This window comes from Lagenorhynchus albirostris, chromosome 3 (genome assembly GCF_949774975.1).
Source record: "Lagenorhynchus albirostris chromosome 3, mLagAlb1.1, whole genome shotgun sequence".
Classification (NCBI taxonomy): Eukaryota; Metazoa; Chordata; class Mammalia; order Artiodactyla; family Delphinidae; genus Lagenorhynchus; species Lagenorhynchus albirostris.
In genome coordinates, this window is record NC_083097.1 from 157,433,885 (window position 1) to 157,458,355 (window position 24,471).

The following is a 24,471-nucleotide window of genomic DNA, read 5'->3' on the forward strand; positions in this document are numbered from 1 at the left end:
GCGGCGCGGCCGGAGCCCGGGGCGCGCACTCCGCCCGGCCCGGGCCCCAGCATGGCCGAGCCGCTACTCAGGAAAACCTTCTCCCGCCTTCGGGGCCGGGAGAAACTTCCCCGGAAAAAGTCGGACGCGAAGGAGCGCGGTGAGAGGGGGAGGTGGGGAAGAAGGGGCGCCGAACCCCACCCGGCCTGGAAGCGGGTCCCGGGGCCCCAAGGATGGACAGGGGAAGCCCTGCGGAGCCCCCTGCGGGCCGGGGTTGGGGGCCGGGGCACGCAAAGGTCCTGAAAGTAACGGGCTGGGGGGAGAGGGGGCGCGGACCGTTATGTGCGCCTGGCCAGGGATGCCAGCGCTTCGGCTCCTTGGGAGGCCCGGGAGGGGGCCTCGCCCCTGACAGGAAATGGGGCCGAGGCAGAGCGCCTGGAGAGTGCAGGGGAGGAGGAGCTGGGAGGCCTAGAAACTGGGGCTTATTCAGGCCGGGCAGGGGACACCCTGAGCCCTGGAGACCTGGGATGGGAGATGGGGGCGTACTCCTGCAGAGGGAGAGAGGTGGTGCATCAATCATGGTGACTACCCCCCACCCCCTCTCACCTATTAACCAGTGACTGCAGCTACACCCAACCTTAGGCAGCCCCAAGAAACTGTCCCCTTTATACAGATGGGGAAACTGAGGCACGGAGCAGTTGGGTCATTTACCCAGTGCCAGGGAAGTGACTTAACAGCTCTGTGGACTATGCTACTAAATGAACCCAGAGAGAGGGTCCTGGGGAGTGGAAATCTGAAGTGACCAGAGGAGGGAGTCCTTAAAGAAACGGGCAGGACCTTAAAGAAATCAGAGCTGCGTGGGACAGGAAGTCCCGGAAAGGAAGGAGTTAAAGGAGGGAGGGCAGAAGACTCCATGGATCTGACCTCCCCCCAGCCCTTCCCAAAGATTCCCAAGGTTCCCAGAGCAGAGAGAAGGGACAGGGGTGCCCACGCACAAACACACACAGGAAACATCCCGGGATGTCACAGAGAGGAGGATGGAGCAGGAGGGGGAGGTCCCAAGGGGGAGGCATTGACCGTGGGGGTCAGTCCTGGGCTGAGAGACGGTGGCAGGGGTTTGGAAGACAGGCAGGGAGGTGGGGAGTGACATGCTGCAGGTATGGGAGAACCCAGCAGGCACTCGCTCACTGTCATGCCTGCTCCTGTCTTCCAAGCAAGCTAGGCAGCGTCCACTGTGGGCTATGCGCTTGACCAAGATATGAGTGCCTATGAAGTGCTCTCCATGTTGAGCTCCCCGAAGCCTCCCTGAAGGGCGGCATCAAATCCCCACATTTCACAGGAGGACACTGAGGCTCAGAGATGGAAAGTGACTTGCCCAAAGCCACCCAGTGAGAAGGGACAAGGGCAGGGCTCCATGCAGAGTAAACGAGGGGTGTAGGGAAGTAGAGTGGGGAATGCAGGGCCCAGGCCCAAAGAAACCCCACCAGACCTCTGAGGCTGGAGAGCAGAGGGACAGAGTCCTGTTTGGGATACCAGGGCCAGGGAGGTTGGGGAGGAGGCCGCGAGCTGGTAACAGATGAGACTGCTGGCCTGCAACCACCCATTCCAAATGAATGTGTGGAGTGTCAGTGCTGAGTGCATTCTCCTGCTGGGGGAAGAGCCCTGGGCCGGGACTGCTCTGGGAGCAGTGGGAGGCCAAGTCTCACACCCCTTGCTCTCTGCCAGGCCGCCCAGCCCAGCGCCCGGAGCCCAGTCCTCCAGAACCAGAGCCCCAGGCCCCGGAAGGATCCCAGGCTGGAGCAGAGGGGCCCCCCAGCCCCGAGGCATCTCGGAGCCCGGCTCGGGGTGCCTACCTGCAGAGCCTGGAGCCCAGCAGCCGCCGATGGGTGCTGGGCGGGGCCAAGCCACCAGATGAGGCCACCTTGGGGCCCGGGGCAGCTGGCAGTAGGGAGCCTGCTGGTGAGATCTGGTACAACCCCATCCCTGAGGAGGACCCCAGACTCCCGGCACCTGAGCTCCCAGGCCCACAGCCAGGCTCAGCTGAGCAGGAGAGCCTGGCCTCCCCAGGTGAGCACAAGCCTCACACCCCGGGACCCCCAAGATGACTACAAGCCTCACCCCCATCCCGAGCCCAGATTTCTGGACCCTGAGGTCTGCTCTCCCCATAGGCGCAGCCCCCGCCAGTCCCCCAACCAAAGCCTCCCGCACCAAGTCCCCAGGCCCGGCCAGGCGGCTCTCAATGAAGATGAAGAAGCTGCCCGAGCTGCGGCGCCGCCTGAGTCTGCGGAGCACCCGGGCTGGCCGAGAGCGTGAGCGAGCCGCCCCCGCGGGGTCCGTCATCAGCCGTTACCACCTGGACAGCAGCGTGGGGACCCCGGGGCGGGCGGCAGTGTCTGAGGGCGCACGGGGCCTGAGGGCCGGTTACCTCAGTGATGGCGACTCTCCTGAGCGCCCAGCGGGGCCCCCGTCGCCCACCGCCTTCCGCCCCTATGAGGTGGGCCCATCGGCCCGGACGCCCCCCACTGCACTCTGGGGCCGCCTCAGCCTGCACCTGTACGGGCTGGGGGGGCTGCGACCGGCACCTGGGGCCACTCCGCGAGACCTCTGCTGCCTGCTGCAGGTGGATGGGGTGGCCCGGGCCCGAACGGGGCCGCTGCGTGGGGGGCCAGACTTCCTGCGGCTGGACCACACCTTCCACCTGGAACTCGAGGCCGCGCGGCTGCTGCGGGCCCTGGTGCTGGCGTGGGACGCCGGCGTTCGGCGGCACCGGCCCTGCGCCCAGGGTACTGTGCTGCTGCCCACGGTTTTCCGAGGTAGGATGCGTGGCTGCAGGGGAGGAGGTGTAGGGCACAGGATTCAGCTCAGGGCTCCCTCCTTCCTCCAGAGTGCCCAGGGTACTAAGCCCAGGATGGGGCGTGGGTTGGAGTAGAGACCAGGGCACGGGAGCCTATGGGGGCAGACTAAACTCAGGAGGTCCCCTTGTGTCTTCAGGGTGCGAGGCCCAGCAGCTGGCTGTGCGCCTGGAGCCCCAAGGGCTGCTGTATGCCAAGCTGACCCTGTCGGAGCAACAGGAAGCACCAGGCACAGCTGAGCCCCGAGTCTTCGGGCTGCCCCTGCCACTGCTGGTGGAGCGGGAACAGTCCCCGGGCCAGGTGCCCCTCATCATCCAGAAGTGTGTTGGGCAGATCGAGCGCCGAGGGCTACGGGTAAGTCCCTCACCCCACCCTAGCTAGGCCCAAGACCTCAGAACATCTCCCCAGAACACCCAGGGTATGGAGGCCAGGCTTCCCCCTACCCCACCTGGGGAACTCCTGGCTCCAATCCCAGCCTAGACAAGGGCAGGAGCCCCGGCTCCCTCCAGACCCCTAGCACCTAGCCCAGAAGTCATGGGTCATCTGTTCATTTAGTAACGTAGGATCCCAGCCGTTCTGGAGCTCAGAGTCTGATGGGGGAAAAGACATGACTCTAATAAATCACATATGTACAACTGTGGCTGGGATAAGAGCAAAGAAACTGGGAGAGCTTAAAGCAGGACCTGACCCGCTGGTTGGGGTAGTCAAGGAAGGCTTTCCAGAGGAGGTGACAAGTAAGCTGAAAATGAGTCAGAGTTTCCTGAGTCAAAGGATGTTGGTGCCAGGACAAGTGATCCAGAGGGTCTACAGGGCCAGGCTGTCCAGGCAGCCAGGTGGGATCCCCAATGACAGGCGTCAGAGGAGCAGGAAGGCAGCCAGTGAAGCGACAGCCAGCCCCCAACCTCTCAGCCCATTGCCACTGTGATCTAGGCCTCTGGCCCTCACCCACAGGGCCCTGATCAGTCTGTGGCCCTGACAAGAGGACATCTCTCTGCTCCTGCCCCCAGGTAGTGGGGCTGTACCGTCTGTGTGGCTCAGCAGCCGTGAAGAAAGAGCTTCGAGATGCCTTTGAGCGGGACAGTGCAGCTGTCTGCCTCTCCGAGGACCTGTACCCTGATATCAATGTCATCACTGGTCAGCATGCCCCTTCTCTCTCCTGCCTGCTCCCCATTCAACCCTCACCTCAAGGCAGTCCCTGTGGTCCCTCTGGGACCTCACCCCTTCTGTTGGCCTTGTTTTCACCTTCCTGCACCTATCCTCCTCCTGTTCCCCTGCTCCCAGCCCCAGCTGAATCTCCAGCCTCAGAAACCAGGGGTGCCCTGACCAGAGTGGGCCCTGTATCCACAGGCATCCTCAAGGATTATCTGCGGGAGCTGCCTACCCCGCTCATCACCCAGCCCCTCTATCAGGTGGTGTTGGAGGCCATGGCCCGAGAGCCCCCAAGCAGGGCTCCTTCCAGCACTGAGGGCACCCGTGGGCTCCTCAGCTGCCTGCCAGATGTGGAGAGGGTGAGTTGGGCCTGGTGGGAGCAGACAAGACAGGGAGTGGGCTGACATCAGCAGAATGTTTCACCCATGCCTGGGCCTGTGATGGCCATGAATGTGTGGCATTGCTACAATTCTAGAAAATAGGTGCTATTAGTATCCCCACTTTATAGATATGGAAGCCAAAGCCCAGAGCAGTTGAGTGAGTTACTTAAGGTTTCACAGGCAGAATGTATCAAAAATACAGACTCTGAACACAGGTGTGTCAACCTACCATAAGGGAAGTTCCTGGCTGTGATATCCTGGACAAGTCCCGACCCTCTCTGTGCCTCAATATCCTCATCTATAAAATGGGATTAATACCAGCCCTGCCTAGCACACAGAGGAGTAGGCTCAAGCCCAAGTTCTGCCATTTCAAAGTTGAGTTACCTTTCGCTTCGGTCTCCCCTCCAGCAAAATGGGATCATAATACTAATACCTAATGGTTAAGTCTTAGCTGGGTCATCACCCAGCTATGAGACCTTGAACCTCAGTTTCCCCATTCTGAACCGCCTTAGTCTCCCTCAGGAGCGACAGGGGACCGGCTTTGCCCACCTCGTGCTCTCCCAACCCTCTCCTCTCAGGCTACACTGACGCTTCTCCTGGACCACCTGCGCCTTGTCTCCTCCTTCCACGCCCACAACCGCATGACTCCGCAGAACCTGGCCGTTTGCTTCGGTCCTGTGCTGCTGCCGGCGCGCCAGGCACCCGCCAGGCCCCGCATCCGCAGCTCTGGCCCGGGCGTCTCGAATGCAGTGGACTTCAAGCGCCACATCGAGGTGCTGCACTACCTGCTGCAAGCCTGGCCAGGTGAGCTGGCCCTCGCCCCCGCCCCCGCGCCGCCGATCGTAGCCAGGCTGCCGCTACGATGCTTTCTCCAGTGGCCAATCAGAGTCTCGGGCTTCAGGCAAGCCGCGCCCCCTAGTCCGAGTAAGCTGGTACCTGGTTGCCTCAGCAACCAGTTCTAGCTCAGCCAGTGAAATCCTGATCCGGTCGAAGGCCTTGCCTTTCGACCGGCCAATCAGGGACCTGGCTACCTAAGCAGCCAATCAGAGGTCTAGTCGCCACCGCTGGGCGTGACATCATCCAAGCCCTCCCTCTCCCTCCGCAGATCCGCGCAGGCCCCCAGAGGCTCCGGAGCTGGTCCCGTACCTGCGGCCCAAACGACAGCCGCCGCTGCACTTGCCGCTAGCGAGCCCCGAAGTGGTGACTCGGCCCCGCGGCCGGGGCGGCCCCGAGAGCCCGCCGAGCAACCGCTACGCCGGTGACTGGAGCGTTTGCGGGCGGGACTTCCTGCCTTGCGGGCGGGACTTCCTGTCCGGGCCGGACTACGACCACGTGACGGGCAGCGACAGCGAAGACGAGGACGAAGAGGCTGGCGAGCCGACGGTCGCCACCGACTTCGAAGACGACTTCGAGGCTCCCTTCAACCCGCACCTGAACCTCAAAGACTTTGATGCCCTCATCATGGACCTGGAGAGAGAGCTCTCCAAGCAGATCAACGTGTGTCTGTGAGCCGGGCGGGGCCGGACCCCGATTACTAAGGCCGGGCTCCTGGTTGCTAACGCGGTGCCCTAACGACCTAGGGGGACCAGACCTGTAGCTCAGGCCTAGCTCCTGGTTCCTGGGGAGTTGCCTAGTGACCAGCCAACCCATTGCTGAGAATCATTCCTCGTTTCCAGTGCTCAACATTTGGGCACTGGTTGCGAAGGCCGGGGATTGGGAATTTTCGGGACCAGCTATTGTGGCCATCTTTTCTGAGTACCAAGGGCTTCTTCCCGGCTGCCAAAAGGCAGTTCTGCTTGCAGGGCTGGCTGGCCTCTCTTGCTTCCCCTTAGCCAGGGAAACGCCAGTTACTGTGAGCATCATCCTGGGATGGTGAGACACCCCCCCAGTTCAGTCCTCTTGCTGCTGCCAACCAAATCAGTATTAGCTTTGAGCACTGCACTCTGCTTCTCCCTCGGCGGGCCCAAGGACTATCATGAGGTACTGTTTGAGGCAGGGTGGGGGAAAGCCCCTATCCTGGGCTCTGGCTGGATAGGAGCAGCCTGAGGCTTATAGGAAAACAGCTGGTTTCCCCACTCTCTTTTCCGAGGAAAACCCCATAATTGCCTCAAACCAGCAAAAGTAGATAGCAGAGTATGGCCCTTCCCCTCCCCAATTCTTCCTCCCCATTCCTGAACAAATTGAGCACTTATAAGACCTCCCTTTCGGAGGGGCCCCACCTGAAGTGTCAGGCTGGGGGCATTTTGGTACGGAACATATTTATTGCCTCCGTGCGTGTGTGTCTGTGTGTGAGGACTAGTGTGCATGGACATGTCTAGAGCAGGCATGTGGGGCTCTTTCAGGGACCACAGAGCGGGGAAAGAGTTTGCAGTGCCCAGGCACCCTGAAATCTCCAGTAATGGTGCCTCAGTGAGCCCCAGAGTTCCAGTGGGAGAGTAGGGTCCCCTCCTGTCTCCTCCCTCTTGCCCTCACTTCCATCTTTGTGGACAATAAATCAGTATGCACAGGTTCTGGGATGAGTACTTGGGCCCACATGGACCAGAGGTGGTTTATTCAATGTGTAAGAGAGAAGGGGAGAAAGGACACAGCTGAGCCCACAAAGAAAAAGGCCCAAGGGCTCTCCAGTGCTGCCAAGGAGCCTCTCTGAGCTCTGAGCCCTCCAGCCCCTCCTTGTCCTCAGGGAGGGTTCTAGGGTCACTGGGCCTCATGGGATAGGCCCAGGGCAAGCAAGGATGAGAAACCAGCTTGGCACAGTCCAGGGGTGGGAAGAGAGCCAAGGGCACTGACCCATGAGGCCCTACACGGCAATGGAGCCATCTCGGAAATCCGTCCTCCCGATGAGGATGTTGACCACGACTGGGTGGCCATCTTGGCACTGCTGCTGGGCATCGTGCAGCACCTTGACCACCTGATCCTCACTCTCTCGTGAAAGTAGCAAGCCCTGGGCTCCCAGTCCCATGGCCGCCTTGTGATAACCTAAAAGGGGAGATCAAGTCAGAATGATGGCAGAACCCAGCCAGGAGAGGAACATACATTCAGCTGGGCCTGAAACAGCTTTCCCCCGTCCCACCCATTCCAGGCCCCTCACCCGTGTAAGCCAAGCCACAGGCCACATTGCTGCCCAGACAGGGCACCTGCTCCCGGGAAATCTGGGTCCAGCCAGCATCGTTCCCTATCAGAGCCATCACTGGGATCTGCAGGGAGAGGATGAGGCCAGGCCACAGCCTTCAGTCCCAGGGCTTGGCCAGCCACAGGTCAAAGACAAGGACAGGACCCCTGCGAGCCGAGCAGCTCCCTCCCCGGCCCACCCCACCCCTGATGACATCTCCCAGAACCCCAGGCTATGAGCTTCCCTTGGGCACCCGGTCACCTTGTGTCTGACGAAGGTGTCAAATTCGATGAGGCTGTAGCCAAAGGCTCCATCCCCAAACAGGCACCAGACCTGAGGGGGTAGCAAGGAGGGCTGGGGTGGCTCACAGCCCAGAAAGCGGCGAGCCTCCTGCCCCCAGCACACTCTGACTCACCTCGGCATCCGGTTGACACAGTTTGGCGCCAAGTGCAAATCCCGCACCAACCCCCAGAGTACCGAAGGCCCCTAGAAGAACCAAGAGCAGGTGGGTGTGAAGGGGCCCCGACGATGCAAGCTGCCCCAGGCATAGGCCCGCCCTTACCAGGATCGAGCCAGCGCAGGGGGCCACGGGGCTGCACCAGGTGGGCGGCTGTACCCACGAAGTCCCCACCATCGACCACCAGAATGGAGTTGTCGGGCAGAGTTTCCTCCACCAGCTGCAGTACCCGCACCGGGTTAAGGTGCTCGGCTACAGGCATCGATGCCTTCTCCCTGTGATGGAGGAACGCAGGTCAGCAGAGCCAGCGGCATGGGCCCCCGGGAACCCGCAACCCCCCAGGTCCACTCTACCCAGCCCCCACCTAAAGGTCTGCTCCTTCTGTCGGTCAGCCTGCCGAAGCTCCTCTGCCCAGTCTGAGGCCCATGTCTGGCCCTGAAGGCCCTGTGCCAGCTTCACCATGAAGGAGCCCACGTCTCCTGGGGAAGGAAGAGGGCAGAGCTGCAGGGAGATGGCCTCCTCCTGCCCTTCAAGCACCAGAGGCCCAAAGACAGCAGGAAGCCAACAGGCATCTGCGCAGGAGGCAAAGCAGCAGGCCGGGGGGTCCTAGCACAAAATGGGTGAAACACACCCCAGAGCCTGCCGGAACCAAGTCAGGGCAACAGGGGTGTGAGGGAGAGCAAGGCCAAAGCAGCTAGGATTAGGGAGCACAAAGTGGGTTAGAAACTCACATCAGCCTCTGTCTCCTGCCTCCCCATCACACCCCCAGATCAGGCAGTCCTGTCAATTCTGCCTCTGAAACACGTCACTAAAAACACCTCCATCCTCCAAGCACATCTCTACAACCCAGGCATGCAGAGTGCTTGTACAGTGAACAAATAAACAAGCCAGTGATGATGTACTTTTCCCCATCTCCGTTTTAGAAATGATCACACAGGCTCAGCGAAGTCGAGTTTCTCCTCCCTCTCCATCCCCACTCCAGGCCTCATCGTTTCTGTCCTGCCCTAACAGGCCCCTTGCCTCCACCCGGTCCCCTCCAACTCGCTGCCCACCAGCTGCTACAGTGGATCTTCCCAAACATGAATGCAAATGGTGCCACTTCTCTGCTTGACACAAGTTCCCTCTCGCCTGCACCGCAGGGTAGAGTCAACGTCCTTGGAACGATGGGCAAAGCAGGGCCTGGAAAGGCCATGGAAGAGGACTGAACAGGGGTGGAGGAGCCGCAACAGGACAAGAGAGACCTCGGGGCAGGTCCTAAGGGCAGCAGGCGACATGGGAGAGTACAGACAGGGGATGTGATCACACGCACATTCCCAGGCCTTCCCTCCGGTGCCCACCCTACCATTAGTTCATCCAGAAGCACCCCATCAGTCTAAGGACCAAATAGGTGTCTCTGGCCGACTCGGGGCCCCCCTGGGGCACGGTCCAGGCCTTGGTCACCAGCACCCAGCTCAAGCCAGCTGCAGCAGAGGCCAGGAGGAGAGGAACCGGAAAGAACACATATGTGTGGGGGCTGCTAGGGGCTCACCCTGCACAGCCTCCTGGGGCTTCCAGAACATGTCTGAGTTCATCAACATCTCTTTCCGGTTACGGTTGACAATGATGATCTTGCTGCTGCGGCTGAGGACACGGCCATAGGACAGACGGAAGTCACACACCGTTCCTGGGGTAGGGGACAGAGTCTCGGTGGACAAAGGGCCAGCATCCTGGGGAGTACCCGCTACCTTACTTAATCCACCATGGCAGACTGAATGCATAAAGGTCTTCACCTCTCCCTGTACCAGTGTCACCTGCAATGAGACTTCGCAGCTCCCCACCCCATGAACCTGGGCTGGCCTCAGGACGTGCTTTGGCCCATAGAATGTGAGAGAAGTGATGGCATGCGTTCCTGAGGCCAGACCTCCAGAAGCCCTGCAGCTTCCGCTCTCTCCCTCTCACATAAACTTGCTCCCCAAGCCCTGCATGTTTCTCAACATACACCAAGTAAACAAGCCCAGGCTAGCCTGCTGGATGATAAGAAACATGGAGGAGGAGGTAGGGGAGAGTGAAAGAACTCAGTTACCCCAGCTGAGGCCAAGCTAGCCCAGCCTACAGCCAACCAACCCCCAAGGTACAAGCCAGCCCAGCCTGGATCAGCACAGCTGCCTTCCCGCCTCTCTGAGCGCAGACTCAGGAACGAGCCCTACCAAAATGACAAAAACTACCACCTAACCCAGGTGGGTCTTGAGAAATGATACGTGCATTTTAAGCCACGGAGTTCACGGTGGTTATTACACAACAATAGCTAACTGATACAACTACTATGTCTCTGGCAGGATTCAAGCACTTTATGTAAAAATATATATGCTGTAGGTGTACGTGCTGTGTAAATGCTGTGTAACGCGTACAAATGCAAATGCTGTACGCAAAGTACCACAGGTGCCCGCTATCTCTGTGTAAAGCTGGGTCACAGGACACAACTGCAACCTGGCGAGGGTTCACCTGAATTTCAGGTCCAGGGGAAGCGGCGTGGTGAGAGGTAGGAGGGTGGCTGATTATGAGAGTGGGGTGCCAGCCAGTACCTGACTAGGAGGGGCAGGGTTACACGATTAGGGAGGTGCCTAGTGGGAGGGAAAGGAAAGGGAGGGTGGGAGGATGAGGCCCACCTGCCAGGACCACAACATCTGCCTTCTTCAGGGCGGCGCTGCGGTTCTGCCGGATGTGAAGGGGGTGGCTCCGGCCCAGCAGTCCCCGCGCCATCCCGCCCAGGAAGCAGGGGACACCCAGGGTCTCCACAGCAACCCTAGGGGTCCAGGCAGAACAGAGGTAAGTGTGGCCAAGGGCCTGCCCCTCCTCACAGGGCCCCAGGGGACCAGGGATGTGACAGTAAGGGCAAGCCTGAGGCTTCTCACCGAAGTTTGTCTGAGGGTGTCGGAGGCAACAGGGCCTGGCTCCCGAGCAGCACAAGGGGCCTTTTGGCCCGGCTCAGGATCTCAACACAGCGCTGAACCTGGGGCAAGAGGTGGGGCTCAAATAGCCACCCCTGAGTCACCATCAGCCCCCAAGATCACAGCCCCAGTACTGGGTCAGAGAGAAGCCACACAGCAGGTGGGGGTCCCTGGCCAGGGCACAGAGGCAATTCACCTGCTGAGGGGAAGCCTGAGGGATGTCCAGAGGCAGAGGCCCCTCAGGCTGAGGTTCCCAGGCTCCTGCAAAGAGGTTGGCCAGGTAATTCTCTAGGTACCTGCGAAGGGGAGAGGAAGAGTCAGTTACCAGGAGTCATACCAGGGTTCCAGAAGCTGAAGGAGGAGAAGGGCCGGGAAAGGGACCAGGAAGGCAGTAGGACAGGAACAGAGGTACAAAAGCAACAGCCCAGGGACAGACAGACCCCAGTGGCTGAGTGCCCAGTGGCCTGTTTCCCCTCAGAAGGTTCTGGTGACCATCCCAACCTGACACAGACCCTCAAACCAAGTGCCACCAGCGTGGAGCGCCAGAATCAGGGGCCATGGCTGCGGGGTCAGACGGAGGTGGGCTTGAGTTCTGGCTCTGCTGCTTCCTGTGTGACTGTGGGTGAGTGACCCAACTTTTCTGAGCTTCCTCCTCTGAAAAATGTAAAAGGGAACATCTCTCCCAAGGTTCAGTGATCTAGCCACTCAGGATATAAAGCACATTGCAAAACACTCGATTAATTGGAGCTATTAACAATCGTCCGTACCCTTGCCTTTCTCTGGCTTCTGATGTCTCCTTACTCATTGGGTCACAGGGCCCTGACCTTCCATGAGGCCCTGTGCAGGGCCCTGGAGACACAAAGATAAATCCTGCTCAGCCCTGCCCTCAAGGACACCCAATCCAGCCAAAAATACGCATGTGGGCATCAGCCGGCTAGAATTAGTCAGAGCCTGAAGCTTCTGTTTCTCTTTCGAGGAGGAGTAAAGATCGCAGAAAATGAGAAGAGGCCAAGGATGGAACCATGGGGAACCCTAACATGGAAAGAAAAGGCAAGGCACTAGCCAGCCTTGCAGGGGGCTAGTTCCCTAATCATGTCGGAGGAAGGTTGGGGGACACCTTGCCTTACGCTTGGTATGACACTGGACTCAGCCCTATTCTTATTTAAGATAATAATGGTTAATTCCTTTATACTTCAGCATACGCTTTGCACTGTCAAAATAATCTCATTTTATTCATCACAGAATCTCAGTCTAGAGAGAAAAGGCAACGTTGGTCCATCTTACAGATGAGGAAGCTGACGTCATACATTTAATCACAATATGTGTAAGTCAAATCATTATGCTGTAACCCTTAAACTTACACAGTGCTGTATGTCAATTATATCTCAATAAAACTGGAAGAAAAAAAAAGGTTTAATCATTTGTTCAAGGTTAACACAGCTAGTTAGTGGCAGTCCTGGGATTCGAACCCATCTCTCTGGACTTTCATTTCACTCATTATAGATGGAACACAGCTCTGTGGATAAAGCATTGAAGGTTCCTCCGGGCTGAATCCTAGTGCGCCATTAACAAACGGGACAACTTCATGCAAGTCATTCAACTGCCTTGGGTCTCAGTTACCTAATCTATGAAATGGGCATAATAATACCTCTGAGTCTTAACTCAAAGGGTTGTTATAAAAGACATGTGAGTAAACCTGCTACTCCTTGAGCTGGCCCTCGAGGTGCTTCTCACACGCCCGTGTGCAGGGACCTGTCTGTCCTGTTCATGCCCATCCAGGTACCTAGCACATAGCAGCACTCGCTAAATATTTGGAGGGGGAATGGAAGGCAGAGGGGCAAGGACAGGCAAATGCAAGGGACAGAGGGCAAACAGGAGGAGGAGGAGGAAAATTGATTCTCCTTTTTTTTATTTTTTTTTTGCGGTACGCGGGCCTCTCACTGTTGTGGCCTCTCCCGTTGCGGAGCATAGGCTCCGGACGCACAGGCTCAGCGGCCATGGCTCATGGGCCTAGCCGCTCCGCAGCATGTGGGATCTTCCCGGACCGGGACACGAACCCGTGTCCCCTGCATCGGCAGGCGGACTCTCAACCACTGCACCACCAGGGAAGCCCTGATTCTCCTTTCTGCCCCCTGTTTCAGCCAGGCCCACCTCAGTGGTGACCAAAAATGGATCCTTTTCATGTACCTCTGCTAGGGCTATGCCCCTACTTAGAACCCTTTTTATCCCGTCAACAGAAACTCCCCCTTGAAACTTGTAGCTCTTCCAGGAAAACCTTCAAGCTTGTCCCAGGCCAGCCCCACTGACCTGCTCTCTCCAACATCCTGGCCACTCACCACTCAGAAGTCCCATAGTGGTCCCAGACTGAGCTGTGCCCATGTCATGGGCCCATAGGGACACATTGTTCCCTTATCCTGGCCTGCGGGAGGTCCAGGCACTCATATGCGACCCATCCAGATGTATCCCACAGCTACCACCCAGATTCCAGACCACCATCATCTCTCATCCCAGTGACCGCCACACCTCCTCCCTGGCTTCCCGGCTTCCACCTGACCCGAAAGTCCACACTCCAGCAATCGCCAGAGGGAACATAATAAAAACCCAAGCCAAGGTATCCAGTGCCAATGCTTAAGGCCCTGCAGTGCCTCTCAATGGACCTCAAATTAAAAACAAAGCCCCAGGTCTGCCAAGCGGCTCCTGCTGGCTGCTCTGAGCTCAGTCTCTGCCCCTCTCCCCTTTGCTCACCTGCTGCCACCACATGGGCCACTTTGCTTTCCCAACCCACCAACTTCATTCCTGCCTCAGCACACGTGCATATTCTATTTCCTCTACCTGGAATGCTCTTCCCACGGCTGGCTCCTCTCAACTGATGTGCAAATCAATGAATGAGTCAAAGGAGAGATGGGTGCCCGCAGGAGGTTGCAGGAGAAGCCAGCGGATAGGGGAGGGTATGGTAGGAGTTGGGCTACTTACCAGGAGACCCCTTGACCCACGAGGCCCTTGGGCGGCTTAGCTGGCACCATCTCCTTCTGAACCATGAAGTAGGGGTACAGCACATCGATAGGCAGTTCCACAAACACCGGGCCTGCATGGACAGGGAGAGCGCTGAGTCTGCTGTGTCTCCCAGCCCCCAGGCCCTAGGGCCTGACCGCTGCCCAGCCCCCGCCCCGCACCTGGGGTGCCCGACTGAGCAGCAGCCATCGCGGCCCTCAGGGTGGGGATGATCTCCCGCACCCTCTGCACAGAAGCACAAAACTTGCAGAGTGGCCGGAACAGGGACATCTGATCAATAGCCTGGAGTGCGCCCCGGTTCTGGTGGAGACAGGAGTCCAGGGAGTCAACACATGAGAACTTCCAGGCTCCCTGGGGCCCCTGCCACCCCTCAAGAAGAGGGTACCTGCAGCAGGGTGCTGGCAGCCCCACCCAGAAGCAGGACTGGGGACTGGGCTATCTGGGCATTCTTCACCGCAGTCACTGTGTTGGTGAGGCCGGGGCCCGCTGTCACCGCCACCACGCCCACTGTCCCTGAAACACAAACCGTGTCACAGCTGTGTCCGCCCTCCTGGCCAGCCCCCCCATCAAAAAACCCTGCCCCTCAAAGACATCCCAGTCTCACCAGCCCCTAGCCCTCTCCACTCTGCCCTCACCGGTCAGGCGGGCCACAGCATCAGCTGCAAAGACGGCTGTGACTTCGTGGCGGGTGTCCACCACGCGGATGCCCAGCTTCTCACAGGCCACCAGCAGTGGGGAAATGTGCCCGCCAACCAGCGTGAAAAGGAACCGCACGCCATGGGCCCTCAGCACGGCTGCCACATTCTCCCCACCATGCCGGATGCTTGCCTTGTCCACCTGGGCCCGAAAAGGGGGAGAAGCGAGATTGTCAAGGACCAGGGCACGGGCACCAGGGCAGGTGGGAAGAGGGACAATCCCCCTCCCCCAGGAAGGAGGGCAGGGGCAGGGTCGGAGGGCAGGGGAAGCTTGGTGTTGCTTAGGCACATATTACACTATACACCTGGCTCAGAGTAGGACATATCATCTTATCAGATCCTCCTGAGGTTATATCCTTTTACAACTACAGAGATCAAGACTCCTGAGCAAGACTCAAAGTCCCATAGAACCAATGCTCTTAAAGCCCCCCACTCTGTAACACTGCCCGCCTCAGGGATGGTGGAGCAAGCAGGAAGAGAGGTTAGGGAAGGTCGATCCACAGAACCCAAGAGAGTTTGGCCAGGGGCCATCTGCTGGGACTCCAGAACGGCCTGCTCTCCAGTATCAGGGCATCTTAACGTGACTGCTGACTCCAGCCTACCAGACTCCCTCCTACTCACTGGGCCCAGTTAACAGGCCACCAGCCGCCACGTGCCTGACATGGGAGCAGCCTGCTTACACAGACAGTGCTTCTGCACAGCAACGCACACCAGAGGCCTTTGCCTTAAATCTCCACAAATCCTCAAGTTGCTGCTGGTTAGGAGAGGAAGGACTGGGGAGAGGGTCTGGGGAAGGGGTAAATTTCTGAGAGAGAAGGCAAGTAGTTCAGAGCAAGGTCTGTGGGGTCAGCTCTTCCCCAAACAGGTCTCCTAACACAAGCTATCACACAACCTCTCTGAGCCTCGGTTTCCTTTTGTGGAAAATGAAGACAGAAACAAGAGTATCTATTCCGGAATGTATTGGGTACGTGGGAAAATCCCTCCGAAGCGCTGAGCTCAGCAGACAGCAACTGTCACAAAAGAGTCACAGCCGTCCACGTCCTCTGGTGCCTGCTCTCTGCACTCTGACCCCATCGTGTTACGGAGCACTGCTCCGTGAAAAGGGCTCGAGGCCCCTGAGGAAGGAGGTGGGCGGGGGGTTGAGTGCCCAGGCAGGTGTAGCCTCCCTGTGACCTATTCCTAGAGGCAAAGTCCAGAGCCCAGTAAGCAGCTCAGCAACAGCGACAGGATACTGGAAAGAATCTCCCGACCAGTCCCTCTGGATTAACCGGACCTCACTCTCCCCGCCTATAAAATGGGTTAGCTGGAAAGAACGCTGGAAGTCCATTCCTTTGGCTGCCCCCGGCCCGTCTCCCTTGTATTTCCCCTGAACCTTGTGCATCAACTGATAGAAGAGCCCCAGGCGGTGAGCGGCGCCCAGCAAGGCGGCCACTAGCGTCGCGAAACCCAGGAGCAGGAAAGAGGGGAAGAAGCCCCCAGCAGGGGCGGCAGCCGCGGGCGTCTCCATGAGGTGGCACCTAAGGGAGAAAGGGCAGGGCTAGGACGTAGGCGCGACAATTAAATTACCCAGAAGAAGGCACGCCCCCTCTCCCAGCCCAGATCCCGGGCCACGCCCCTTGGCACGAGTTTCTGCGCGGTCACGCCCCTTACACCCCCAGGCTCCGGACCAGGCCAAAACTCTCAGGGACCTGGCCACACCTCTTACAACGCCAGCCCACCCCCCTTACGTCACCACAACCACCTAACGAGGTCACCACAGGTCAATGCGGCGACAAAGCCTCAGGAGAGCTATTTTCCTACTTACCTACTTCTCAAAGGATCGGCGGGAAGCCCCGCCTCTCTTTGACATCAAGGACCCGAATCTCAGCCCTAGTGGTGAGCCCACCCCACGTCTACGCCCCCAAGTTAGCGTGCACGACCCTCTCCACAAGCCAGACCCCTCCCCCCTAGCGAGCGCCCGGGCCCGAGCCTGTCCCCCGACCCCAGGCCTGGAGTCGAGGTCAGGTTGCCTCGGGATGCTTCTCCAACCCCCGGGGCATTTTAACCTTCACCTACAGGAAATGGCGCTAACTCCAGAGGAATTCCGCTCCCTTCGTGTCACGTGAACAGGCGCGCGGCTTGAACAGGCTGGGCCGGACAGCTGTGGCCTTGCCCCTTTTGCCCACTTGGATCCGGGGCGCCCTGTAGTCCGGCCCGACGCGCGTGCGCTCAGCTTCAGGGTACCTCCTATAAGAGCCCTGTCTCTACTGGCCGCCCGTTGCACAAGCTCCGCCCTCCCTCGCTTCCCATTGGCTCGCACTGCAGGCCTCACGCTTTTTTTTACAAGAGGCCACGCCCCTCTGCGGCTTCCAGTAGCCGGGAGTTTGGCGCGATCCACCTTCCTCGGCCTTCCATTGGCCCAGCATTGCAGGCCCACAGGTTCCGGGCCTTCCCAGCCCAGCCCGCTTTCCACACCAGGCGTGCTGTACGCCCCTTCACGTTGGCCGAGCATGGACGATTTCGGACCTCCTGCCCAGTGTCCACCATCCGGGACTCTCACCCCAAACAAACCCTGCCCCTCGCTCTAGCTCCAGGCCCTGCCTCCCATCCCACCGCAATTCAGCGAAGGCAGAGGCCCGCCCCCTCTCCCCTATCCGCGTCTTCGCTGTTGCCTCTACCCTTGTAAGCCCTGCCCACTTACCCGGACGCTTGGAGTTTTTCTGCTTCCGGTGCAAGCGAATGGGCCCTCTAAGTGGTACCCGGTTCCAACCAGGGCTTCACCACGTTGCAGCCGTCTGGCATCTGGAAAATGATCTCCCCATCAGTACAGGGGGAGTAATTCTGGTCCCGAGCGCCCTACTTCCCTCCAAGACTGACTTCCATCCCTTGTCAACTTCTGGGATTTCCCTCCAAGGATTCCACCCCATCGTTAATTTTATTTTATATTGAATCATTCCTAGGTTTTCATTTCACCCATTAAAAAGAAAAAAAAAACCTCCGATGGCCCCACATTCTCCACTTGTGACTGTCCATTTGCTCCTTTTTTTAGCAAAATCCATCTATACTTACTGCTCCGTAAGCTCTTCTCCTATTCTTGAACCCACTCCAAACAGGCTCTTACCCGCCTCTCTATAAGAGCTGCTCCGGATTATTCCAACAGTCTCCAGACCAGTCCCTCTCCCCACTGTCTCTCACCTACCTGCTCAACCCCACTCTCCTTGCCAATATGAACAGGATAAAATGCAAATGTCCTAGAAGGGCCTTCTGGGCCCAATTAAACTTCCAGAGCCAATAATGAAATAGTGATTATCTTATGTCAAGCACTTACTATGTGCAAGCGCTGTTCCATGCCCTTTTGACATATGAACTCATTTAATCCTCACAACAGCTCTGGAAGGGAGGTGTATTAGCAATATCCCCATCTTATAGATGCTGAAACTGAAGCACAGGGAGGTTAAGGAACTTACCCAAGGTTGCACAGCTTGTAAGTGATAGAGGCAGAATGTGAACTCAAGCAGTGCTGCCTGGGCCTCCAGACTGGAAACACTTCAAGAATGGGCCTGGGGCTTCCCTGGTGGCGCAGTGGTTGGGAGTCCGCCTGCCGATGCAGGGGACACGGGTTCGTGCCCCGGTCCGGGAAGATCCCACGTGCCGCGGAGCGGCTGGGCCCGTGAGCCATGGCCCCTGAGCCTGCGCGTCCGGAGCCTGTGCTCCACAGCGGGAGAGGCCACAGCGGTGAGAGGCCCGCGTACCGCAAAAAAAAAAAAAAAAAAAAGAATGGGCCTGGCTCACATGGCTCCCTCATGCCTATCACAGGGTGTAGTTTTGGGGGCCCACCCAGATACCACTGTGGTTATGTTGAATTTTATTCTAAGTGAGTTGGGAAACCAGAAGGGGTTTTGAATCATCTAAGTCACACAAAACCTGCACATGATTGTTCATAGCGGCTTTATATGTAATAGCCCAAAACTGGAGAAACCAAAATGCCCCTCAGTAGGTGGTTACAAAAACCGTGGTCCATCCATACCATAGAACACTGCTCAGCAATAAAAGAACAAAATATGGTAACACAATAACTTGGATGAGTCTCAAACAGTTATGCTCAGAGAACCAATTGGTGGTTGTCGGAGGCAGGGGGTGAGGGGTGGAGGAAACGGATGAAGGTAGTCAAAAGGTACAAACTTCTAGTTATGAGATGAGTAAATCCTGGGTATGTAAGGTACAGCGTAGTAACTACAGTTAACAATACTGTATTGTATATTTGAAAGTTGCTAAGAGAGTAGATCTTAAAGGTTCTTATCACAAGAAAAACAGTTTATAACCATGTAAAGTGATGAATGTTAACTAAACATACTGTGGTGATCATTTCACAATAAATACAAATAATAAATCATTATGTTGTATAACTTAAACTTATACAATATCATATGTCAATTATATCTCAATAGAACTTGGCGGGGGGCGCGGGGGAGGGAGTTCCCTGGCTGTCCAGTGGTTAGGACTCTGTGCTTTCACTGCCGAGGGCCCAGGTTCAAAAACTGGTCAGGGAACTAAGATCCCACAAGCTGCGTGACATGACCAAAAAAAAAAAAAAAAAAAAACTTAAGGGGAAAAGCATTCTCTACGCACAAGCTCAAAAAAAATTATGCTAAATTGCTAAAAAAAAAAAAAATTATGCTGAGTGAAAGAAGCCAGTCTCAAAAGGTTACATATTGTGTGACTCCATTGATATGATAATCTCCAAGTGACAAAACCATAGTGTAGGAGGACAGATCAATGGTTGCCAGGGGGTACGGAAAGTGTGACATATGGAGGGTAGCATGAGGAATTTTGAGGGGTGATGGAGCTGTTCTGTATCCAGATGGTAGTGGTGGTTGCATGTGTTAAAATTCATTGAACTGTACACTAAAAAATCTGTTTTACTGTAGGATGCTTTAAAAATAAAATTATACATGTAACTTCATACATATGTGTGTATATAGACAGATATTATACACACTCACACTATGTAAATAAAAAAAATTTTTTTTGGCCGCACCATGCAGCATGCGGGATGTGGGATCTTAGTTCCCCGACCAGGGATTGAACCCGGGCCCTTGGCAGTGGAAGTGTGGAGCCCTAACCACTGGACAGCTAGGGAATTCCCAATAAATAAATAAAGCTAGTGTATTTAAAAGATACACTAGGACCAAACTGAAATTTTTCCTTGAAGTAATCATCAGCCTTCAAAGAGAACTGAGAAAGGGAATAAATTTCTGCCTGTGCAATTCAAAGGTTTCTTTCATGCCACATGCAGGATATGTTACTGTTAAGAGCTTCACATTTTGGGAAACAGTGGACTTACCAGACCTTTCCTCATCAACCCTCATATTTATGAGTTTCAGAGAAAGCACAGGGTCTAAAAATGTCAAAGAGGGAAAAAACCATGTGTCATGGTTTAATGACCTTCGTTTAATGACCTCTGAGACACAGAGAAGGAAAGGGACCTTCCCACGTCTCAGCAAGTGGTTCAAAGCTAAACTGGAACCCAGATCTCCAGACCCCCTGGTTCAGTGGGCATGAGGTGGCCTGTGTTTCTAAGCGCTCTTACAGCCTTTAAGAAGGAGCCCAAGGCACCAGGCTCCTTCTAAACTGTGATGCAAGGCCGCAGTCCTTGCTTCCATCTCCTTGAACCAAAGACAGCGCCACCTGGGCCGCTAGTCATCCTCACCAGGCAGGTAAAACTGTGAGTCTTGCAGAGCTGACTGTGTTTACTGAGTCTATAGCCCTCTGGGAAGTGGTTAGGAAAAGCCAGATTATTCGTTATATTTGTTTGCTACTTCTTGCCACTGTCGTTAAAGAGAGAGGTGTAGTGAGGCAAGCAGAGGTAGCAGGGACTCTAGCAATATTGAGGTAGTCTCTCTCCGTGCAGACTACAATTTAAATCGACTGAGTCTGGTGATTTGGGGGGTTCAAAGGGAAGCAGCGGTACAAAGTGGCCCTGAGGAGGCAGTTATAGCAAGAGATTAACCATTTCTCAGCATCCTCGAGAGAATGCCAAGGTCCAATCAAGTATAGAAGCCAGGAAATAAATGAGGGCATCATTCGGGTTTAAGAACTACGCCAGGTGGATGAACCTTGAGGACATGATGCTCATTGAAAGACAGATACTGTTATCATTCCACTTCTATGAGCCATTTAGAGTAGTCAACTTCATAAAGAAAAGACAGTAGAATGGTGGCTGCCAAGGGCTGGTGGGGGGCAGGGGGTGGTGAGGAATGAGGAGTTAGTGTTTCCTGGGGACAGAGTTTCAGTTTTATGAGACGAAGAGTTCTGGAGATGGATGGTGGGGGTGGTGGCACAACATTCTGAATGCACTTAATACCACTGAACTAACATACATTTCAAAGTAGTTAAGATGGTCAGTTTTATGTTGTATGTATTTTGCCACAGTTTAAAAAATGAAAAGGAAGAAAAAAGAGCCATGCCAGCGGAAATCTTTGGCTGTGGTTACTTGCCCATTTAACTGCCTGAAGAAAAAAAGACCAGACACCTACTAAATTTTTGAGAGAAACTATGAGCTTGGCCTGCAAAAGATCTCTGGCATATAAAACAATGCCCCAGGGAGTTCCCTGGCGGTCCAGTGGTTAGGATTCAGCACTTTCACTGTGGGCCTGGGAACTAAGATCCTGCAAGCCTCGAGGTGAAGGCAAAAACAACAACAACCAAACAAAAACAATGCCCCAAGTTTGTACCATGAGGTCCTTAAAATCACACCACAGGAAATGGAATGAGAAAGCTTCAGAAGTGGTGATGGGGAAGAGAGGCCAGTGAGGAACCTCCCAGAGGATACAGCCAAGGACCATGGGCAAAGACCTTACTCTCAGCAATGGCAGTCTTCACAATTCCTGCCTAACTAAATATTTTAATTGCTAAATTCAGTGATTTCTGTGGGCTTCCCATGCTTCCACTGAGGTTTTTGGTTTACTATGGCTTTAACATTTATTTTGCATGTAGATTGGAAGTTTTTTTTTCAAGTCTGTGGGTCACCAGCCACAAGAAGCCATTCCAGGGCTCGAAGAACAGTGTGAATTAGATGCTGTGAATGATTGACTCATCAGGCTATGACCTCGGAGAGGATACTCTATATATGAGGAGTGCGTGGTTGTTGTATGACACTGAGTAGAGGGGCACCAGTCCTTCTGGTTCTGCCTAGGAAGATGACTTCAGGTGTTTCACCACCAAGACATTTACAAGACAAAGAAATCCTTCTCTTGCTAATACTGCCTGCCTCTCATAGCGTAACTTTTTAAATTGTAATTGGGGCAAAATACACATACCATAAAATTTACCACTGTGACCATTTTTTTTTTTTTTTTTTTTTTTTTTTTTTTTTGCGGTACGCAGGGCTCTCCCTGTTGTGGCCTCCCGTTATTGTGGCCTCTCGCGTTGCGGAGCACAGGCTCCGGACGCGCAGGCCCAGCGGCCATGGCCCATGGGCCCACGGGCCCAGCCGCTCTGTGGCATGTGGGATCCCCCCAGACCGGGGCACGAACCCGTGTCCCCTGCATGGGCAGGTGGACTCTCAATCACTGCGCCACCAGGGAAGCCCCCACTGTGACCATTTTTAAGTGTGCAGTTCAGTGGTTGCTAGGTACATTCACATTGTCGTGCAACTATCACCACCATCCATCCCCAGAACTTTTTCCTCTTGCAAAACTGAAACTTCATAGTCATTAAACAACTCTCCATTCTCCCTCTCCCAGCTCCAGCCCCTGGCAATCACTGTTCTACTTTCTGTCTCTATGAATTTGACCTCTCTAGTTACCTCATATAAACAGAATCATACAATATTTGTCCTTTTTTGTCTGGCTTATTTCATTCAGCATAGTGGCTTCGAGATTCATCCACGTTGCAGCATTTGTCAGACTGTCCTTTTTTAAGGCTGTATAATATTTCATTGTGTGTATCTACCACGTTTTGATTATCCATTCGTCTGTCAGTGGGTGCTTGGGTTGCTTCTACCTTTTGGCTACTGCGAATAGTGCTGCTACGAACATGAGTGTACAAATGCTTTCAATTCTTTTTTTTAAGATTTATTTATTATTTATTTATTTACTTTATTTATTTTTGGCTGTGTCGGGTCTTAGTTGCAGCATGCAGGATCTTCGTGGAGGTGTGTGGGATCTTTCATTGTGGTGTACAGGTTTTCTCTTCTCTAGTTGTAGCATGCAGGCTCCAGGGCACGTGGGCTCTGTAGTCGTGGTATGCAGGTTCCAGAGTACGTGGGCTCTGTAGTTTGCAGCTCACAGGCTCTAGCTGAGGCACACGAGCTCAGTAGTTGTGGCATGTGGGCCTAGTTGCCCTGCCGCATGTGGGATCTTAATTCCCTGACCAGGGATTGAACCCACGTCCCCTGCATTGTAAGGTGGATTCTTTACTACTGGGTCACCAGGGAAGTCCCTCAGTTCTTTTCTATATATACCCAGAAGTCAACTTGCTAGATCATATGGTAATTCTATTTTTCATTTTTAATGTTTTGAGGAATCACCATACCATTTTCCATAGCAACTGCACCATTTTATAATTCCATCAACAGTGTGCAATTGTTCCAATTTCTCTACATCCTCACCAACACTTGTTATAGTGGAAACCTCATCACTAGTGTTTATCTTGCTCTTTTTTTCTAGTTTCTTGAGGTGTAAAGTTAGGTTACTGACCTGGGATCTTTCTTCTTTTTTAATGTAAGCGCTTACAGCTATGAATTTCCCTCTGAGCATAGCTTTTGCTGAATCCCACAAGATTTGGTATGTTGTGCGTTCATTTTCATTTATTTTAAGTATATTCCAATCTAACTTGTAATTTCTTCTTTCACCTATTGGTCAAAGGTGTGTTGTTTAATTTCTATATATTTGTAAAGTGTCCAGTTTTCCTCCTGTTACTCATTTCTCATTTCATTCCACTGTGGTCAGAGAAGATATTTTGGATGATTTCAATCCATCATCCGAGTTTAATTAAACAGAAGTGAACTACTAAACTACAAAACTCACTTCACATCTATTAGGATGGCTAAACTCTTCAAAACCAGAAAATAACAAGTGTTGACAAAGATGTGGAGAAATTAGAACTCTAGTACACTACTGGTGGGAATGTAAAATAGTGCAGCCACTATGAAAAACAATTTGGTGATTCCTCAAAAAGTTAAACAGGATTATCTTATGATCCAGCAATTCCACTCCTAGTTACATACCCAAAGGGATTGAAAACAAGGACTCAATCAGATACGTATACACAAGTGTTCATAGCAGCACTATTCACAGTAGCCAAAATGTGGAAACAACCCAAGTGTCCATCAACAGATGAATGGATAAACAAAAAATATATATATCCATGTGAATAACATGGAATATTATTCAGCCATAGACAGGAATGAAGTTCTGATATGTGCTACAACATGGATGCTCCTTCAAAACGTTATGCTAAGTGAAATAAGCCAGACACAATAGGACAAGTATTATATGATTCCACTTATATGAAACATGTAGAATAGGCATATTCATAGTGACAGAAAGTAAGTTAGATGTTACCAGGGATGGGGAGGATGGGGGAATGAAGAGTCATTACTTAAAGGGCACACAATTTCAATTTAGGAGGAGGAAAAAAGTTTTGGAAAGAGATGGTGGTGATGGTTGCACAAACTTGTGGATGTAATTAATGCCCCTGAGTTGTACACTTAAAAATGATTAAATGGTAGAAATTCAGCTCATCTTCTTGTAAGTGGCTAACCATTATCCTTAATTTTGAAGACGAAAATGGTGGTAATTTGAAACTGAGCTTCAAAATTTTAAAAAGGAGATGGAAGAACTTAAAACAGCTTAATGTCATTTTCAAAAAGAATAAAGCAAACTAAATAATATTAACAGTTCTTATCCATTCATTCAATCAACAAATAT

At 54.3% G+C, this 24,471-nt stretch overlaps 2 protein-coding genes across 5 annotated transcripts; one reads left to right on the plus strand and one right to left on the minus strand.

The window, feature by feature from the left end:
* Positions 1 to 6,869, plus strand: SYDE1 (synapse defective Rho GTPase homolog 1). Of its 2 annotated transcripts, XM_060144517.1 has the most exons (8): positions 1 to 139; positions 1,705 to 2,046; positions 2,148 to 2,792; positions 2,971 to 3,185; positions 3,839 to 3,965; positions 4,179 to 4,339; positions 4,939 to 5,164; positions 5,466 to 6,869. In XM_060144517.1, exons 1-8 carry the CDS (start codon positions 52 to 54, stop codon positions 5,867 to 5,869), a joined length of 2,208 nt encoding a protein of 735 aa, XP_060000500.1. In that variant the 5' UTR covers positions 1 to 51; the 3' UTR covers positions 5,870 to 6,869. The 2 variants fall into 2 exon arrangements, with proteins under 2 accessions (XP_060000500.1, XP_060000499.1); XM_060144516.1 differs by lacking the exon at positions 1 to 139 and having other exon boundaries at positions 1,593 to 2,046.
* ILVBL (ilvB acetolactate synthase like) lies at positions 6,869 to 16,746 on the minus strand. 3 transcript variants are annotated; one of them, XM_060144520.1, is made up of 16 exons: positions 16,616 to 16,746; positions 15,933 to 16,077; positions 14,501 to 14,702; positions 14,251 to 14,378; positions 14,027 to 14,165; positions 13,827 to 13,938; positions 11,050 to 11,149; positions 10,818 to 10,915; positions 10,572 to 10,708; positions 9,455 to 9,589; positions 8,291 to 8,405; positions 8,032 to 8,201; positions 7,885 to 7,955; positions 7,731 to 7,802; positions 7,449 to 7,554; positions 6,869 to 7,336 (listed from the first exon to the last, which is right to left on the minus strand). In XM_060144520.1, exons 2-16 carry the CDS (start codon positions 16,065 to 16,067, stop codon positions 7,158 to 7,160), a joined length of 1,899 nt encoding a protein of 632 aa, XP_060000503.1. In that variant the 5' UTR covers positions 16,068 to 16,077; positions 16,616 to 16,746; the 3' UTR covers positions 6,869 to 7,157. The 3 variants fall into 3 exon arrangements, 2 of the variants coding, with proteins under 2 accessions (XP_060000503.1, XP_060000501.1); XM_060144518.1 differs by lacking the exon at positions 16,616 to 16,746 and adding an exon at positions 16,365 to 16,574; XR_009539728.1 differs by lacking the exon at positions 16,616 to 16,746 and adding an exon at positions 16,365 to 16,588 and having other exon boundaries at positions 7,304 to 7,336; positions 7,885 to 8,201.
* Between the last annotated feature and the right edge of the window lie 7,725 nt (positions 16,747 to 24,471).

Bases quoted from the DNA above. Each gene is read 5' to 3' on its own strand.
- SYDE1 (XM_060144516.1), top strand. From the start codon at position 1,593: ATGTGTGGAGTGTCAGTGCTGAGTGCATTCTCCTGCTGGGGGAAGAGC. The intron at 4,340-4,938 runs GTGAGTTGGGCC...CTCTCCTCTCAG, and splicing joins GCCTGCCAGATGTGGAGAGG to GCTACACTGACGCTTCTCCT. The intron at 5,165-5,465 runs GTGAGCTGGCCC...CTCCCTCCGCAG, and splicing joins CCTGCTGCAAGCCTGGCCAG to ATCCGCGCAGGCCCCCAGAG.
- ILVBL (XM_060144520.1), bottom strand. From the start codon at position 16,067: ATGGAGACGCCCGCGGCTGCCGCCCCTGCTGGGGGCTTCTTCCCCTCT. The intron at 9,590-10,571 runs GTGGGCCTCATC...CCCCTACCCCAG, and splicing joins AGATGTTGTGGTCCTGGCAG to GAACGGTGTGTGACTTCCGT. The intron at 7,956-8,031 runs GTAAGGGCGGGC...TGGTTCTTCTAG, and splicing joins CCTGCGCTGGCTCGATCCTG to GGGCCTTCGGTACTCTGGGG.